Here is a 20,357-nt window from a genome sequence, read left to right as displayed (position 1 = left end):
CCATTTAAAAGGAGACTTAATGGTGGAAGGTTTCCCTCATTACCTCAGGATCCAAACTGCCATCACTTCTGGAAAATGACAGTAGTCACCGTCTTCAAAGCCTTTGCCGGTCCGACCTCCATTCTGGCGCTGGAATGGTTTTTCTTAAACAGCAAGTTGACTCCTCTGCGAATGCTCCGCAGTGGCTTTCAGTTACTTCAAATACCGTCAAACTTTTTGTCCACGGCTTCCAATGCTCTGCCTAGCTCCCAGCCTTACCTCTTGCTTCTTCCTACTTTGATCTCTATTCTCAATGAAAGTGCTTGCAGCCCTCGAAGGAGTATGCTTTCTCTTATCTCTGGGCTTTTATTCACAGTGTCCCACCTGCCTGGAGCAAATCCCATTCTCCTCCCCCCACCTTTTGGGCACAGGCATCACTTTTTCAGAACCCCTCCAGGTTGTCTCACGACCCAGCAATGAGTTCAGAGAACCTCCATTCTTCCCCTACCACAGGCTGAAATAACTAGCTACCTCTCTATAATTTCCATTGGACTGTACACTCCCTGAGGACAGGGAGCGTCTCTGTCTTTAGTTGCGTGCCTAGTGTATAGTAGAGAATGAATAAATACCTGTTGAGTGAATAGACGGAAGGCCCCCATCAGTAAGAAACAGCACCCGAGCAGAAAGAGAGACAATAGGAATTTTTAATGCATGGAGAGCCCTGCAGGGACTCTGGGCAGACCCACAGGCGGCAGGAAGAGGCAGGGGTCCTGCAGACTCAAACGCGTCCGAAAAACAAAGTCCTAAAGACCCAAGCTTCCTCACTGCAACAATCCTCGGGGATGCCCTCCTGATGCTGAAGAGGTCCAGTTGTCTCTCCATAGGTCTCCTCCTGGGGTCCATGGCAGGAAGGAAGCTGAGTGTAGCAGGAGGAAGGAAGAAGGGGAAAGGCCTCTTGGTCTCCACCTGAAAGCTCCTGCCTCGGGATTGACCACCATCCGGAAGAAAATGTTTAAAAAGGAGAGACTTTGATAGAGTCAAATAAGATCTTAGAAAAAAATAAAAGATAGGGGGAAATGAATAATTCCAGTGGTTACAAAGTTCTCTGTCTGCTATCCACAAGAAGAAGAGTTTGCTTTGGCCTTGCTGGCAAGCCTCATCTGCCAGGCCCGTCCTCAGCTGTCCCCCAGCCCACCCAGGCCCCAGGATCCGAGAGAGCACCGCTCCCCCTCCCACGGAGAGTCTCTGTGCTCACGGAGGGCAGCACCCTCCCTCACCGGCCCTTGGACTCCCCATACGTGTTGCGGGCCATGGACACCATCTTCTCCTCGCATGTGATCTTGGTGTCCTTGAGGATGCTGTACCACACCATACCCACAGGCCGGACCTCCTCGCTGCGGCAGAAAAGGTAGGGCACGCTGTCCACGCGGCTCTGGATGTAGGCGCTTCGGAGGAGGCCGGAGCAGCGGCTGCTCACCCTCTCCAGACGCCGCAGGACCAGGTGGGCCTTCCTGGAAGACAGAGGAGGCGGCAGTGAAGGCAGGGGCCTAGGTCAAGCATCAGGCCTTTGAGGGGGGTGAGTAAATGTCAGTAGACAGACGACGACTTCTTGTCCCAACAATCCCCTAGCCGTGCCTGACTTGAATGTGGTATTTTGAACACCTGTTCAAAATTACCTTGGAACTTGTCCTCTTTAACTGTGCAATGTGTAAAAAGTAAAAGAGCGGTATAACCTTTGACCTAACACTTTCACTTCTGAGATGCAAGCGTTACAAGGTGAGCAGCCTGAGGACTCTGACCAAGTAAGTGTAAATTATTATAATAATGATAAATGACAACAAGAACAAGAACTAAAATGCATTAATGCCATGAGCTAGATGCTGGGCAAGTACTTTACATACATTTAAAAATTTGTATATAATCTTCACAACAGCCCTGAAAATATTGTTATTTCCACACACATTCAATGGCTATGGAGCCCAGGTTTCAGAGAGGTGACACTACTTGACCAAGGTCAAACATCAAGTTGACCATTGGAGTTGGGCATTTGGATCTAGGCCTGAACACTCACCAAGTCCCTCTCTGTCCGCTTTCTTACTTTTCTAATTCTCTCATACTCTTTTCTCACAGTCAAAATAAAATCTTGTCCTCTGCGCTTCTAATTCATGAAAGCCTTTCTATCTCTATACCCAAATCAGAACTTCTCTATTTCATTTTTCTTATCTCTAAAATAGTGATGGTGGCCTTACTGGTTGTGAGATTAACTAAGAGAAATGCCCAAAGGCTGGCCCTGAGTAAGCTCCCAATAAATGATAGCTTCTATTATAGAGAATTGTTGTGATGATGTCTCAGGATCAAGGTCATACTGGACACTAGTCTCAGCAAGAATTGCCCTGGACTGCGGTGATCATCATTAGGAACTTATCTAGAGCTCTTTATGTAGCACCAGATAGCAGATCCTCGGGGAGACCCGATGGCTGCAGAGAAAATTAAAGCAAGCATCTTTGAGATCACCTAGTCCAAGGCTTCTCAACAGGAGCACCATTGACATGTGGGCTGGATAATTCTCTGCTGTGGGGACAGTCTTGCAGGACATTTAGCAGCATCCCCAGGCCTCCGCCTACAAGATACCAATAGCACCCGCAGCCCCAGGCATGACAATAAAATTGCCTCCAGACATTGCCAAATGTCCTCTGGGGACCAAAATCACCCCATTTGAGAACCAGAGACTTAGTCTGACCTAATCTCATTAAAGATGTGGAAACTGAGGCTTAGAGAGGGAAAGGAATGACCTTTTTGCGGGTCATACCATAAGTCAGCTTTGCTGTCCAGGTGTCCATCTCCTTGTGGAATCCACTTTTCTCTACATCTCAGCATCCTCAAGATGCCTAGGGATCCTGAGGGGCTAAATGAGAGGCTCTCTCCTGCTGTCCTTTCCATGCCCCTCTGAGACCCCAGGAGGGAGGGCGTTTTACGACAACAGACCCCACACATGGGAGACTGTTAGGCACCTGCGTGGCGGCTGGAAAAGGGCCGGGCTTATGCGTGTAGCTTTTGTGGGCACGATTTATGAGGTGCCTTTCAAAAAGTCCTCTTTGTATAGCTCACCACTTGGGTGGAATATTTCCTGAGGTGCCAAGAATTCATAGCTTCATAATCACACTCGAGTTACCACTCGACCCACACGCCTCTTTCACCTCTGGCAGGCGCCTCCTCAGGGGAAGCCCAAGGAGCTTACTCTCAGCCCTCCTTGTTTCAGTTCTTGCTCTGTTCCTTAGCAGCTTGGTGTCCTTGGGAACTTTACTTAACATCTCCAAACCTGTTTCTTCACTTGACAAATGGGGCAGTTGAGAAGTTAAAGGAGACAAAGTCATTGGTTGCTCCTTTACAGAGCATTTATTATATGGCAGAGCTCCCGATTCCGTAGGAAAAGACAGACAGATGCAAAATTGCAACACCCGTGGCAAGAGCAATGATAAAAGAAGGCGTGGGAGCTGTGGGAAACAGAGGACAGTGCCTAGGTAGGATTGGGAAATCCAAGAAGACTTCCTGTAGAAGGGGAACTTGTGCTGAGCCTCATTAATGAGTAAGGTTTAGGTAAAGAAGAGGGCACAGGCATAACAGGAAGCCTAGGTAAAGGCACAGAGAGAAGGGATTTCATGGTGAAATACGGTGTGCAAGTGGGCTCACAGTGGGAAACGGGAGAAGTGGCAGGAGCCCAGCCACTGGAGCTTAGAAGCTGGGGCGTTTGTTGTATAGAGTAATGGTGTACCACACAGGCTCTAGAGACTGGTTGCTCAGGTTCAAATCCTGCCTCAGCCACTTACTAGCTCTGTGATATTGAGGAAATTGTTTAACCAGCTGTGCCTCAGTTTCCTTATCCATAAAATGGGAATAATGACTACATCTACCACAAAGGTCGTTTTAAAAATTAAAAAAAAGGAAACATTAATGAGTCTGTCATACAGAGTGAAGCAAGTCAGAAAGAGAAAAACAAATACCATATGCTAACACATATATATGGAATCTAAAAAAAAAAAAGTTTATGAAGAACCTAGGGGCAGGACAGGAATAAAGATGAAGACATAGAGAATGGACTTGAGGACACGGGGAGAGGGAAGGGTAAGCTGGGACGAAGTGAGAGAGTGGCATGGACATATATACACTACCAAATGTAAAATCGATAGCTAGTGGGAAGCAGCCACATAGCACAGGGAGATCAGCTTGGTGCTTTGTGACCACCTAGAGGGGTGGGATAGGGAGGGTGGGAGGGAGACGCAAGAGGGAGGAGATATGGGGATATACGTATATGTAGAGCTGATTCACTTTGTTATAAAGCAGAAACTAACACACCATTGTAAAGCAATTATACTCCAATAAAGATATTTAAAAAAACAAAACAAAACATTAATGAATCTATAGTAAGCCCTCAGTAGGGGTAAGTGGGGAGTTATTGAAGACTTTCAAGCAACAAAGTAGCAGGTTCAGAGACAAACTGCTTAAAAACATTTCTAGCTGCATTGAGGAGAATGAAACCTGGGGAGGGCAAGACCAGCAGCAAGAACCACGTACAGACACAGCCAGGTGTTACGTGTTTCCTGTCACTGTACTTAGGGGTGCTGGCTTGTTTCTCCTCTTGCTTTTAAAAAGCTACTTATTCTTTCTATTTCCTTATTTACAAAAAGGGAATAACATTTGCCCACCTCATGGAGTTGAAGCGAGGATTAAATAAGTTAATAAGTGTAAAACTCTCTCAGAAAAGTAGTTGGCACATACTAAGCCCCTGATACATGTCAGAAAGTACATCACCATCACCACCACCTCCACCATCAGGATTTGTGTACTGGTTTAAGCTTTGAGCACTTACATAAGTTAGTGGCAGGAGACAGACAGACAGAAATAGTAACAGCCTCTAATTTAGGGGGAGAGTTCTGGGTTGGAAAATATGCTGGGTGCTACAGGAATATATAAAGTGGACACCCAATCATTAGTTTGGGGGCTCCGAGAAATCTTGCCAGGGGACATAACATCTGAGCTAGGTCTTCAATGATGAAACAAATTTTTCAGGTAGATGGGAAGGCAGAGGAGATAGCTCATCCAAACTTGGGCTAAAGAGGGCATAAAGCATCAGTTTTTTGAAATGGTTAAGTGCAAAGAATGGGTGAGAGACGAGTCGGTTTGGCAGAGATCAGACCATCCAGACTCTTTTGAGCCATGGTAAAGTATTCTATTTTTTGGGTGATGGAGAGTCATTGTCTGATACGTCATAAATACAAAATGAGGTTGGGAAGGACAAGTCCTCCAACATGACCAAATGTTTTGTCTCCAAGGGCCCAGCTATTTCCAAAGAGAGAATCTTGGAACTCAACTGGACCAAGCCTTTGTATGGATGGGGAAACTAAGGTTTGAAATTAGAAAATAATTTGCCTAAAGGAACACCTTAAGTTAGTAACAAAGGCAAAGCTAGAACCTGGGCTCCTAAGTATACAGAGCTAAGATGAAATATTTGGCTCTGGAGTCCCAGATTCAAATCCTAGTTCTATAACTTAGCTATGTGGATCATAAGCAAGTTCTTCCTACTAACTCTTAGTTACTGCAAAGTAAAATGGGAATAACAGTGTTTTTGGAAGATGAGATGACCTGGGTAATTTGCTTAGCTCTCAGTAAATGTTAGCCAAGATACAAAGTAGTATTTTCTAGTAGAAAGGACATAGGCTCCAGAGCCCATTAGGGCAAGCCACTTCTTCTCCGTGAGCCTCAGTTTCCTCATTTGTAAAATGGGGACAGAGACAATTATTTTGTAGTGCTGCTGCTAGGCTGGAATGAAATTACCGCCATAGGCATCTAGCACAGGAATTTGCATATAATACGCACTAAACCAATGTCAGTTTGCCTAACTGTCCCCTGCTCTTTCTCCACTGTACACTATGCCTCAGCACCTTGGTTTGCAATGAGACAACAAAGGCAGAAGAACTCAGAAGGTGAAGCCATGAAGAGAAGGGTTGGAGGTGTTCAAAGGCCGAGGAGGGGGACGTGGGTGAGAGACAAAAGGTGAGAGTGCTGGGTGATAAATTGTAGGCAATGGAGATTCATAAATCAAAGGCCAGGCATGCCCCAAGCTTTGCCTGGAGGGGGAAATCACAGGTCAGAATGACCACTTTTCTCAAATACCAGAAATGAAATCTTCCTCCTTGGAGACAGGACCCAGGCCTGGTGGGATAGGAAGTCAGAGGTAAAGGAGGGACAGCACACATTAATTTATCATTGTCCCAGCAGGCAAGATGGAGACAGGAATTGCTTGTGAAGGAGTCAGCAGCTAGACTCAGATGCTGCTTCTTCGGGAACTGTAGAACCTTGGAATGACCGTTCTCTTCCCATCACCATTACCCAATCTACTGTTGACACAGTTATCGGACGGAGACCTAATTCTAAGGGGGCCTTGCAATGGAGAAAAAGAGGACAGACAGTAAGGAAACATCCCCATTGGCCTCTCTCCCTCCTCTCTGTCTCCTGAGCTGAGCTTAAACGTCTCTGTGTTAGCTGACCTCAAACTTAATGAGAGTCAAGGGCATAGTGTAGTTACAAAAAACTGGAACACAACCTCTGGAAGTAGAGAGGGCAGATTAAGGGAAATAATGACTTCCATTGACGCTGCCCTTGTCAGGCCACATCTGGAGAGCCCCACTCACTTCTGGTAAGAGGGACATGTGCAAACTGCAGCCAGATCATGATGCTGAAGGTTGTCTCAAAAGCAAGTCTTCTGTGGAAGTGCTGAAAGCAGGAATCAGGTGTCACTGAAGCGGGGATTTAGGAAGATGGTTATGTTGTTCTAGTAACTGAAAACAAGAGGGGAAAACCCTGAGGGTCAGGGATGATAATGACTACAGGTGACTGAGGACCTACTATGTGCCAGAAACCTATGCAACATCGTCTTAAGTGTAATCCTCACTGCAATTCTACAGTGCCTACTTTAGTCCCAGTCGTCAGGTGGTAAGAGTAAGCCTCAGGCTGGTCATATGATTTGACTAGGGTTAACAGAGTAAGAACAGTATCTCAGATCGCTTCAGCAAAGCACCTAAGTGTTAACAAACCACTCAAAAACTAACAGAAGGCACACACACACACAAAAAAAAAACCTTAAAACTAAAGTCTTCTAAATGTAGACGGGGTCTTTCTATACCTCCAGTGGGTTCCCCTTCACTGGAGATGATCAAATCGAGCATGCCTTAGAAAAGAGTCTGTCTTAGTCTGTTTGGGCTGCTATAACAAAATACCATAGACTAGGGAGCTTACAAACAACAGAAATATCTTTCTCATATCCTGGAGTCTGGGAAATCTGGGATCTTGGCACCGGCAGATTTGGTGTGGTGGTTGGTGAACCTCTTCCTGGTTCATGGAAGGCACTTTTTCACTGTCCCCTCACATGGCAGAAGGGACAAAAGACCTCTCTGAGGCCTCTTTTATGAGAGCACTAATCCCATTTATTAGGGCGCCACTCCTATGACCTAATCAGTTCCTAAAGGCCCCTCCTCCTAGTTACATCACCTTGGGCATTAGGTTTGCAATACTGTCTATGAACTTTGCAACGGCACGGACATTCAGACCACAGCAGAATCTAACGGTAGTGGGAGTTGGAGCAGATCTTTGTTGCTTTTGTTTGTTTGTTTGTTTTTAATCTAAGAGGAATTAGGGGCTTGGTTCACAGAGAAATACCATCCGATGAGCAGTTCACAAGAGAACATGCTGTGACAACTGTCATAGCATCGGGTTCCTGAGATGAGAGGACCACATTCACTGAGATTCTATTCATGCTTCAAAGCCACGCTAAAATTTCATCTTCAGGAGGTCTTCCAGATCTTCCCAGCTACCCTAAGTCACGTGTTCCTCTTTGTTGCTGAAGCATTTCATTTCTCTGTTGAGATTCATACTATATTATCTGTTAGTTGTGCACATATTTTGGGATGCAATGTGTTATACTGGATAGGACACTAGTTTGACATCAGAAGACAATACTTTGAATCTGAGCTCTGACACTTACTAGTTGTGTAACTTTGAACAATTTACTTAACTCCACTGATTCTCTGTTACTTCGTCTTCAAAATTAATTGTTCAGGAGATGAAATGAGATAAAAATGACTGGGCCAAAATAAATGTTCAACTAATATTTCCCACCTGCTTCTTGGACAGTGTATAGTTCCCCTGGTATCTAGCTCCTCCTGATTGTGCAAGAAGAAGGGATTAATAACTTTCAGTCCTTAGCTTTCAAAATACAGCACTTTTCTAGCAGAGGTTGATAAAGGGAATGAAATAACACAGGAGCATCTTGTGGATCTAAGGAAGTAATCGGACAAGTGGGCAAACTGTTTACCCAGATTTGTTTATAATAGAAAAGAAGTTGGAAGAAATCTAGTTGGTCTTTAACAAAGGACTAAATTAATATGTGATGCATTCATATAATTAACTGGCTAAAAGACCCTTCAAAAAGACAACGTATTTACACATGCATCCATAGCAAAAGACTTGTACGTGTGCTATTAAGTGTAAATAGGCAGAAAACAGAACAAAATGTATGTACTTCTTAAACATAGCAGAGTTGATGGAAATGGAACTGTGGTCTGTAGATGTCAATGTATCCTTAAGTCTGTACCCGTTTCCCTACTCATAAGCATATCCATGTCACATCCATATCGATATCTGGAGAAGTACGTGCACACTTAATTTTATCTCTGGGTGGGGATTAGGGGTTCAGGGGTACAACATTTTTGCTTGCCATTTTATATATATCTGTCTCATTTACATGTTACAGAATGAACAAGAATTACTTTAGGATAAAATACAATAAAGGCATTTCTGTTTTGAAAACATGCATACACTCACATGTATTTTAAAGCTGGTGCAATGAGTATGTGCAATGAAGCCATGGTTTTATGGCTTCCCAGTGGTTCACTGGGGTTACTTTCAGAATAAATCCACATTAAGTTTAGCCTCAGACCACCCCCACTAAACAGAAAACCAGAAGCTCAGGTACTGCCATGTAAATATATTTCCTCAACACCAGGTTTGAAATATGATTTGTAAGGTGACTAGTGAAAATATTTACATTTGGCTTTGTCTCCTCCTTGTTCTCTCATAAGAAACCACGAGACCTTCCAAGAATTCATTCCTAAACTGATGGTAAAAATAACTGAGTCTCAATGAACCCAAAAGTATTTCAATTTTGAACTGATGGAAACTTCAAGATAATTATGTACATTGCTATATTATCAGTGGGGAAAATGTTCTGTGGGACACTTGTTCAAAGTCATAGTTTGTCTTGTTTGTATTTATCCATTCTAAGACATCATCAATTTTAAGAGATGCTATTGATTTAATTACAGCCTTTCAAGAAAAGAAGAAAGAATACAACACTTAATGTGCACATCTATTGTGCACAATCCTTCATGATTTCCGAAATGCCAAAATATGCAGAAAAAAATAAAAGTGCATCTGAGATGACAGGAATATGGCTCTAGAAGCCTAAATTTGCTCTTGTTCCGAATGTCCTAGAAATTCCAAGAGAGTGAATCCAAGATATCTAAGGAAAGAGCTAACATAATCTTGGACTGAAAAAGGTACACTGACATCCCAGGCTTGAATATTTTCACTAAGAACAAAGCAATGACAGTTCATAGCATGTGCTAATCCTTCTCAGATGGGAAAAGCTTCTTGTCTGGCTGTGTTGAGAAAGATCCCAGAATGAACCAATCCTGGGATGATTTCTGTGAGCTATTAGCAATGTCTGCCACGGAAGCAAGAGGGGCTGACATCAGAAATACACCATTTCTAATCTAGCCAGATAAATTCCACTGAAACAAATCTCTTCAAGTGCTTGCTTTCTTCTCCCTACTCTATCATTTTAATCAGACATAACTGAGAGGATTGAGAAGCTCAAGAGTGGTCAAGGGTATTCTGACTGGAGCAAATTTTGGTCCCTGGCCACCTATAAGTTCAGTTTTTCAATTCTCCTAATAGGAACCGTATGGCTGGGACAGCTGGGTGTCAGCGGGTCTTCTCTGAACAGCTGTTTGCAGTAACCTGTGGTTGCCATGGGAACCAGGCTCTGGAGGACATTGGTCTGATGGATTTATTAGGTAGCAGCAAGAGTCACCCTTTTGTCACTAAATTTTATGGGGGTACATGACCACAAATCCACAGAGGAGTAGAGAACATTTTGGGGTTTGGTGATTACAGGCCAACAAAATCCTAATAGAGCTCATCCCATGATACCAGCCCTCAGAGTGCTCCTGGGAAAAGCTCTTATTATCCTAGCCGTCCTAGGTTCCTGAGAAACAAGCCATGCTGGGCTAGAGGTGAAAGGACACTCATGGTGTGCCTCTTCTCTGGTCTCTATGACCTTCAGGGCTTGCTGGTTCCTTGGCTTCGCAGCTGGAAGGGACTTTGGAGTCCAGTTCTTTCATGTTGCAAATGAGGCCCAGAATGGAGATGAAATTTGTCCAAGGTTACACAGCAAGTGGGTGGCAAAGCTAGGACATGAACTCAAGGCAGGGTCTTGCTCTCTCTCCTTTACACTTTGATGTTCTGCATACTTGCTAACCCTTAAGAAGCATGGTACATTTACCTATAGTGATCCTCTGTTTAAAACCTTTACCCAGCTTTTGGAAGAAAGAACAGCGCATGAACAGGGCTCGTTAGAGCCATTATGATCTGACCTCTGCTGAACTCTTCAGCCTTGTTTTTTTCCCTTTTCCTTCTCACCTTGAACTCTCTGCCCCACTGAGATTTATCCTTCCTGACGAAGGTATATTTTCTTACCCCACCCTCTCTCACCCTTCCACTGGTTGTTCCTTCCAATGAGAGCACTCCTCCCCTTCCACCTGGAGGACTCCCGTGCATCCTTTACTTCTGAGCATACACTTCACTTTCTTCTCCAGGAATTCTTCCTTGAGCTCCAGGTCTGGATTAGTTGCACCAACAGCTGCATCCAGAACCGTGTCACTCAAAGTGTGCTTTTTAACAAGCCACATTGGCATCACTGAAGAGCCTGGCAGAAATGCAGACTCTCAGGCCTATCCTAGACCACTGAGTTGATGTGAATTTTAACCAGGCCCCCGAGTGATTCACCGGCACGTTGAAGTTTGATAAACGTCGCTCTAAAGTGCACTGCTCACCCTCTTTACACTGTGTTTCTTGTGACATATTTCACTGCATCTGCCTGCTGACCAGTCTTGTTCTCACTAGATGTTGAGCCTGGTAAAGGCAGGAGCTGTCTTCTTCACTCATCTGTTTCCAGCCCACGGCACAGGGTCTGGCACAGAGTAAGCACATTAAATGAATCGATGACTCCATAAATTAATAAGTGAGGATATCCTCCAGTCTCTTAATATTTGCAAGGACAATGCATTTTTTTTTTTTAGAATGTTATTTTTAAGCTAGAAAAACCTTAGAGTTTGCGGAATTCAGTTGTTTCCAATTGTGATCTATAGATCCTTGATAGCTCAGGTAGACCTCAGGGACCCTTGGGATTGGAGGGGGGAAGTGGAAGAGGAGACCCAGCAGGGGGGCTCCAGGCCACCCACTCTAGCTTCTACCAGAACAACTCTGTAGTCACCTGGTTCACACATCTACTCATCCCATTATCCAATTATTCAATAAGTAATCGTTTAGCACCTACTTACAAGAGTGAATGGGGCATAAAGGATCACTAGCTATAAATAAACTGACATTGTAGTGGGGATAATACCTTATAGATACTCAGAAGTAAACACATAAGCAATATAGGATACTAAAACTAGTAGATACGACACAGAAAATTAAAACACGAGGGTGTGATAAAGTGAATGGGTAGAAATTTTAGAGGATTCTCTGAGGAGGTGACTTCTAGCTAAGACCTGGGGTTCTTTGTAAGCTTTATTTAGAAAACAGCTTTTTCACTGCTAAGAGAAAAAAAAAAAAAAGTACTACTATCATTTTGTTAGGGGAACCACTGACCAAAACCACCGCCCTGGCCAAGCCCTATAGTAACCACTTGCATGAGTTATCTTACAACAGGAGGTCCTGGTAAGGAACTCAGAACTAACAAGCTACCACCAACTGGAAGAATTCGGGAAAGGTGAAAAGGAGAGAGGAGAAGCCAGTCCATATGTCCTACAAACCTCCCAGAATCTTTCTCGCTGGAATCCATCTTGGCTGAGCGATGCTCGAGTGCCACCAAGAAGGACCCTGAGTGAGAATGATTGGCCAGAGACAACTCATAAACTAACGCCATTACCATAAAACGCGAGACTGTAAGCCACGTAGCAGAGCAGTTCTCCTGGGTTCCCTTACCCTGCTGCTCTCTGCCCAGGCGCCCCTTTTCAATAAAGTCTCTTGCTTTGCCAGCACATGTATCTCCTTGGACAATTCATTTCTGAGTGTTAGACAAGAGCTCACTCTCGGGCTCTGGAAAGGGTCCCCCTTCCTGCAACAATTTTATAGATAAAGAGACTGAGTGCCAGAGAGGGCCACAGGCCAAGGTCGCACAGTGAGTTTATTAGCAGTGCCAGGATGGATTAGGATGCAGCTGCCTTGATTCCTGCTGATGCCAGTGTGGGAAATCAGAGAAATCTCAGATTCCCTCAAGAGATGAGAAAGACCAAAGGAGGAGGGAGTTGGGTGGCACAGTGGGTGTTGGCAGATAGCGGCTGGTGACTAGCTGGCCGGAGGTGAATGGGTCCATTACTGAGTGGGTTGTTCTGCCTCTGTGGGCAACCAGAAAGCCTTTCCAGAAGATTTATGTCCTGGAAGGACCCCAGAAGATGATAAAGACAAAGTCAGGAGTGAAGCTCTGGTTTAGCTTCCACCTAAAATCCCTGAACCCTGTGGGAAAGCCCAATAAAGTAGAATGCCTTTCCCTGTCCCCAGGCAAGATGGCAGCCGAGATGACTCATGCAGAAGCTTTCATCTGGGGCTCTGTGATTCTGTCTGTCTGCTCTCTTTTAGCTTTTATCTAAAGAACATTTCTTTCATGTGAAAGGGAGAAAGTTACAATCCAGGACCCAGCAAAACAGATAAGGCCTGCCCCAGGGAAAGATCCTTTTTAATCCCTCAACCAAGCCTTGAATTCTTGGGGTTGACTGCAAGTGTTGTAAGGGCTCAGGGTGAAAGCCTGGGGCAGAACCGGACTCCATAGCAAACTCTGGGCAGCTCATTTAACCCTGTGGGGCCTCCAATTCCTTTTCATTCATAAAATGGGGGAGGATACCCTACTTTGCCTAGTTTACAGGGTAATTTTAAAGCTATTTAAGGCATAACACGCTGCCCTACTAAGTATTTCAGGAAGTCACGCAATCCTCTTCAGTGCCACGGACACTAGCCTGTCCCAGGGCACTGCACCGTCTCTCCTGGATTAGTGTTACAACAGCCTCTATGGCCTCACTGCCTCCTTCTGGTCTAGACACCCCTAGTCCAGACTTCCAACTGCAGTCAGAGGGATCTTTATCCCTTGAAGATCTGATAACATCTCCCCCCTGTGAAAAACACTTGAAAAGCTTCCCATTACCCTAGAGAGATAATCCAAACTCTTTAACCCTACTTACAGGGCATTCGGAACTGGCCCTTGCTGACCTCTCCCTTCTTATCTCTTCCCACTCCTGCTGTCACACACTTTGCTCCAACTACACAGAAATTCTTTCAGTTCCTCCACACAGTGTTTACCAAAGTGTGGAAGGAGTTCCCCTGGGGCAGGAGAAAGAATTTTAGGTGGTACTCAGGAAGATCACAGATCCAGTATTAAACAACAATGAATCACACTGAGGAAAAGCATTTAGATTCCCATTTTCACTCTCTTCCCCTCCTCCAGATTACTTTAAGAAAGAGAGTTTTAGTTCAGGACTGTGTCTTAAGTACTTCTCTAACACTTGCTAATCTCCCCTTTTAAAGGGAAAGCCTCAGGCTCAGCTAGGCTTGAACTACATTGTTTTCTGGTTTTGTTTTTCTTCCATTGTACTGAATGCTTAAGTTTAATGTTTATTAAGGGTAGATGGTGCTAGTTTTCCCTTTACAAAATGATACAGTGTTTTCTTTTCAAATGTATTTTCAATAAGTGGACCTAAGGAAGAAATAGAAAATAAATGAACTGCATATGGTATGGCGATATGACAAAAATCATAAAGGTGGCAGGCAAATGACCAAAATTTAAGAGGAAAACCCCTGCCTGTGTAGTATTATCTCCTCTGAACATTTCACAGGCTACTCCCTTGGCCCCAAACCCTCCAATCCTCCTCTCCCTCCACTGGTCTGACACCAACTCACCCTTTAGGCCTCAGAGTCTTAGCCCTTATGGGGGCTTCACTGGGTTACCTAGACCGAGAGTCTATGCCTTGCCTCCCCAAAGGGCTCCTTTCGTCTATTCTTTTGACCCTTATTATTTCTATTCTTTCCAACTGCTTGTTTAATTACCTGCAACAGTAAGCTATGCGTAGGTAGGGACAGTTTCTACATTCTTAACATTGCATTATCAACTATTGACCTAAAAGAGGGGCTACTAAGTTTGTGTTGAATAAATGAACGGATGTCATTGTTGGGTGCAAGGCATGAAATGCAGCCACCGTTTCAGATACTACTTTGTGAAGCTTCAGAAGATAGTGACTGTGTGTTAGTTATGGTTGAATCCTCCATGGCAACTATCACAGTGGTTGGCATAGTCACTGCTGGTGACAAAAAATCATGCCTTAATACATGCTGAATTTATGAATGTATTTAGTCTTGGTTACCAATGGACTTTATTCCAGAAAAAAAAAAAAAAACAACTCGGATTTCTTATGAAAGAGTAGGAAAAGCCCTAGATTAGGGGCCATGACCCTGTCACCATGCTCTTCTACGATGTTGGTTAAGACATATCCCCTCAAGGAGGCGACACTTCCCATCTCTAAAACTGCAAGTGGAAGGTGAATAAGGGGAGGGATTGACTGAAAGAACACTGAGGTCTCTGATCTGACATTCCAGGAGTCCAAGAAGCTAAAATTCCAAGATTCTTTCATTCTCCCTACCCACTTCCCCTCTCGAACCCTGACATGACTAGGGTTGACTGCCACTCTTATTTATTTCATAAAGCCCATTCCCAGCCTATGGAAGAAAGGCTCCAGTAAAGTCAAATGGAAGCAAGAAGAATTTACCACCCCACTCGCGCTCATATGCCCACGTACCTGGGCCCCAGCTCATCCTCACTCCTCCAGACAAAGTCACCGAACTTCTCATAGTGAGAGTTGTAATGGTGCTGGACTCGAAACAGCATGGAGGCTGAGACTTCCATCAGTGTGTTGTAGGCAGTCTGCTGCTCCTTCCCACTTGTGTACCCATTGTACAGATTGTAGATCTTGTCAGCTATCTCTGGGGAGGAAGAATTGCAGGCACAGATCACTGGACAGTAGGAAAAAGGGAGGACGAAAGCATGCCTTGCAAATAGGAAGGCATATTCATGCAGGAGTTCACTAGCGTGGTCTCTGGGGACAGACAAACCTTAATTCCATCCTGAATATGTCATTGACCAGCTGTGCTCAGTTTTCCTATCTATCAACCGGAGATAACGATATATAGTCTGGAGGGACATTGGGAGGACCAAACTAAAACGTGGCTGTAAAGCACTCAACACAGGGTCTGGCACAAAGTTAGTGCTTATAATTGCACTCACTAACATAAGTTTTGTGCCTATGATTTAACAGAAAATTCCAAACAAGTGCAGAGGCTTAAATAAACTGTCTTGGGCTCATCTCAATAGTCAACTTCTATCTCCTCTCTGCAATACTCCCAACACATTTCTGTGATCAGGTCTAAAAGCTCTCCATTCAAAAATCTTTCCAAGAAAATCTAGACTCTTCTGTTTGCCATTCATGGCAATTTCTACTCTTTCAGTCATTCCTACTAATTGATGTAACTAAAATTCATTATGGGCTGCTCTCTTGAATAGGAGGCACATTCTTTCATCTTTGAAGACTTTGAACAAAATTTATGTATGTTCCCACATCACTGCTAACGGCAATTGCCTTCAGGACAGTCTGGGGGACTTGGGTTCAGGATGGGAGGAGCATTTACTTTGTAAAGTTTTCTACTCTGATCTTTATTGTTCTTATTTTTTTAAACCATGTTCATGTGTTATTTTAAAATAAAAATACTTTAAAAAATTACCAGGAAACCATCTCAAATCCCCTCCCTTTTGAGACTCAATATCTCACCATCTCCTCTTGTCTGGTAGGTAGCACACAAACATCTATCATCAAGCTCATGACTGAGCCATTTGAAGAAATGTATCTCTCTCTCTCCCCCTAGAATGTGAACTCCTGAGAGATGAAGAGCGTGTCTCTTCTGCATTGCTTGTACCAGGGTTCTTAGAAAATATTTGCTCAACTTGAAGTGGACCACCAGGTCTCATGAGCTACCATCATGTTTCTGTAGAAACTGTATCTACACATTGTCTAAGAACTAAGTATATGGTAGATCTGATTTATTGGTTCTATTTTTTTGACAGGTGTTTTGCCTAATGTTTACAACTTCATGGACGAGGAACAGCAGAAAAGGTTTCATCTTGCATGCTAATTCTGACTGATGGCTACTGACTCTAGCTCTATGCTGAGGATTCTGAGGCCACCCCTGGGCTAGATGGGAAGATGTGCTGTGATCAGCTAACGATATCTGCCATGAGTGCAGCAAAGCCAAGTGGTCCTCTAGGTGCCACCGACTTGCCAGCTCTAGCGTAGCCTGAAGTGGAAGAAAGGGATTGGTCCCTAAAAGCCTAGGCCAAGGGGCGGAACACAGTCATGGGGTTCTGACTCTCCACCATTCCTTGCCTCTAAGTCAGAACACAGATTCTATAAAAGAGGAGCAAGTCTTTCTACTGGCAAAGATACTGCTGGTCAGTCTCAATTTCCTTCATGGCTTTGATTAATTTATCTCCACGTTCCTCCTTAGCCCCTTGGCTTTCTTCTCCCTGTGCCAATATGTGCGTGAGGCAGGAAAGTAGTGGTGGTTAGTGACTGTTGGGTGCAGAATTTCGAGAGCGAAAATATGGGAGTTACCTCGGAAGTGAAGAAATGGGTCACCTACCTTCTGCTTTATTGTCATCTACCAGAGGACAGGCGGTCCTCAGGGTCACTGTGCTGAGCTCTGAGTGCCTCCCTCGTGTATCCACTGCATAGAGAGTGAACCTGTAGCACAACAAGAAAACAGCACAAGGCTGTGACTTCAGAAAAGGCCCTGGAAGTTCCAAAGAGGAACACAAAATCACAGCACAGGAATAATAGTTGAAGGAACTCAGGGATGCTTAGGCTGAAGGAAAATGATTTGGAAAGAAAAAAAAGATAATTATTAAGCATGCTTTGAACACCAACTGCCTTGCTGGGCATTTTGCACATAATCTCTTAATTTACAAGTAGCAAACCTAGAAGGCAGGGATTATTATCACCTGCATTTCACCAAGGAGAAAACTGAGACTTAGTTGTGTATCTTTCCATGGTCTCACAGTTACTGGGGGGCAGAGCAGTCTGAATCCAGGGCTTGAGAAGTAAACCCCAATGCTATCTTGTATGGCTTTATATACTCATTTATATATTCTTTCATTCATTCATTTAACAAATTTTAGTTGAGCATTAACTGTGTGCCAGGAATTATTTTAGGTGCTAAGATTATAAAGATGAGCCAGAGAGTTAAGGTCGCTGCTTGCATAAAGCTAAACAAAAAGTAAACAAAAAAATAGATAATGGTGAATGATAATAGACTAAAGTGAAGGGGGACGTGGCTGCTTTAGACAGGTGTGTCCACAAAGGCCTTCTTGTTGAGAGGTTTGATCTGAGACATGAAAATGAGAAGGAACTAGCTTATGGGAGGAAAAGCATTCCAGGCAGGAAAAGCAGTAAGTGCAAAGGTCCTGAGGCGAGAAGGATCCAGACTGTTGGAGGAGTAGACAGTTAGTGCGGCTGTAGCAAAGAGAGATGAGTGGGAAGATGGGTGGGTGGGGACCCTGTGGGCCATGATAGAGTCTGGGAGTTATCCTAGGTACAAGGCATGTCCCCAGCTTTCCGCGTTGTTGCCCGCAGCTCCATGCTGTACTGGTGGGAGTAGGCAGCCTGTGTGGTATTCGACGGGGAGAATTGGTAAACTGCAGACCTGGTGGATTCAGGTCCAATCCAGGGCACAGAATTCTTTCTAGAGTAGACATGGTTGTCTGGCCTACTTTGAGAAGGCTCTCTGACCCTTCACACCTCCAGATCTCCAAGTTCTGAAGTTTAAACCAAGTCAAAGGAGTGAGTAAACTTTCAAGAAGAGGTAATCCTTGGAGGCCAGCGACAATCTGAATAGAAGGGAGAAGGGCTAAGCGTCTCAGCATCCTGTCTTTGTCATGCCATCCTCTTTCACCAGCGTTCAAGGGTAGAGCAGTAGTGTGGAGTGGGAAGAGGGTTTTCTGGGTCAGGTAGAAGCAACTACAGTCCCAGGGGCCCTATTTCCTCTCCCCCTTCTCCAAAACCTCAACTTACCTCATGTTATAAAATGGGCATAACACTATGACTGCAAGTTGTGGAATGATGAACCCTGATTGACTGCACATATTAGGTAGTTAATAAATATGAGTTGGTTGTCCAAATTAATTAATTTGTGCTGAGTCCTTAATATGTGTCAAGCAGGGACCTATGCAGTTTTATCTGCATTATTGCTATTAATTCCCCCAGATGATCCTAAAAGATAACTACTACTACTCTCCTTATTTTATATATGAGGCTCAGAGAGGGAAAGCAGCTTGCCCAGAACCACACAGTAATTACCGAGACTGGCAATTAAGTCTAGGTGTGTCCTGACTCCAAAGCCCATGCATTTAACCACTATCAGCTACTATCCTCTGACTAAAGGTCTGTGGATATCACCTCTGTACAAATACAAATCCATTAGGCACACTTGCCAAACTCCAACTATGTTGAAACAGTGCCATTTCACATGTTTTTCTAATCTTATGAAAACCTCCTAAAATAATCACTCTCATTATCTCCATCTTTCAGAAGAGGAAACTGAAGATCAAAAAATTAGGCAATTTGTCCAAAATCACAGTTAGACAATGAAAAAACCAAGACCTGTATCCTGGTTTGTCTCACTCTAAAACCCATACTCTGAACTCTCAGCTGCCATTTTGCTGCTCCAGCTCTACTAGCTCAGAGGGTCTGAACCTGGAAGTCTCAGAGGGCCTGAACCTGGAAGTCTCAGAGGGCCTCTCAGCTTTAATACCTCATGACATGATCGTCCAAAGGTTGTTTTTATAAAAGGCACTATAAATCAGAACTTCTTGGTACAAGGGGCACAGTAAGCAGAAGCCAGTATCTTTCTGGAGAAACTACCATTTGTCTTTTTTGTGTGAAAGTCTCCTTTTTAAGAATAATTCAATTTCTCTTTTGAAGTACTGTAAGAGGTACTCATGCCATCCCAAGAATGTGTTTTTAGCTTATTCCTTGATATTGATTCTGAGTTTCGTTGTAACTCAGACAGTACCTTAGCACCATCCTGCCTTTACTAGGAAGCTGGTGTTTTTGGTGCACATCGGAATTCATCAATCAGTCATGCCAGGTCTGTGTTTATGACACCACGAGCCAGGCTGGCAGCGAGCCTCATAACCATATATGCTCCACATTCTTTGCTGCTATGGGTCACTGCCACTAGGCCCATGACAGACCCATGGAGACACCTCCTAGCACTGCAGGAATGTCAGCACTGAGTTGTCCCACCAATATGCTGCAAAGGGAACTGGGGTGAGGGGTCAAGCAGGGAACAGGTCACCCAGAGCCCCAGAAGCAGAAGGAGCCTTGTAGACAATCAGCATCCATTCAAACCTTGGCTCTGAGGTTCACTAGCTGTATGACCTTGGGCTGGTTGATTATCCTCTCTGATCCTAAGTCTCCCCAAATGTGAAACAAAAGAGACAAGTCCCCCCTCCCTGAAGAACTGTCAGTCCAAGTGCAGGAAAACTAGCCCACTTCCTAAATGTAATGATAGGCACGGCTGCCATCTAATAAGTGCTCATCGGTGTTGGGTCCTTTGTATGCACTATTCCAGTTAATCTTCATAATGTATGAGTGAGGTACCATGACTGTTTGCATTTTATCAGTAAGGATGTTGGTTCCAAGGAGGTCAAGTAATTGACCTATTATTACATATTAAGTAAGTAGCAGTGGGGGACCAGAACTTAGGTCTGTCTAAATCCGAAGATTATACTCTTAACTACATTGTACTATACTATCTTGTCAAATCTAATTTCACCTTTTATCTTTCATCAGCTAGCTTGGAGTGCTGGCAAGGGTAAACAAGTGTGGGTCTAAACCTAATAGATGTGACTAAGAGACCTAAATATGGAATATTTTGGCCCCATC

The 20,357-nt window shown here is 44.1% G+C and overlaps 1 protein-coding gene across 5 annotated transcripts in view; it reads right to left on the bottom strand.

The window, feature by feature from the left end:
• Positions 1–672: 672 nt before the first annotated feature.
• ASTN2 (astrotactin 2) overlaps positions 673–20,357 on the bottom strand; it is a 909,948-nt gene continuing 890,263 nt past the window's right edge. For 2 of the 5 annotated variants that reach the window (XM_061200026.1, XM_061200027.1), the window contains exons 21-23: positions 17,056–17,156; positions 15,162–15,345; positions 1,179–1,490 (exon numbers count right to left, since the gene is read on the bottom strand). In XM_061200026.1, the coding sequence (XP_061056009.1) occupies positions 1,253–1,490; positions 15,162–15,345; positions 17,056–17,156 (523 nt within the window). In that variant the 3' untranslated portion in view covers positions 1,179–1,252. Of the gene's footprint in view, positions 1,491–15,161; positions 15,346–17,055; positions 17,157–20,357 lie in introns of those variants that run through there. The other 3 variants (XM_061200030.1, XM_061200028.1, XM_061200029.1) reach the window with 3 other exon arrangements.

This window comes from Eubalaena glacialis, chromosome 9 (assembly GCF_028564815.1).
Source record: "Eubalaena glacialis isolate mEubGla1 chromosome 9, mEubGla1.1.hap2.+ XY, whole genome shotgun sequence".
NCBI lineage: Eukaryota > Metazoa > Chordata > Mammalia > Artiodactyla > Balaenidae > Eubalaena > Eubalaena glacialis.
Note: the sequence above shows the minus strand (reverse complement) of the source record. Positions and strands in the feature narration are given on the sequence as shown.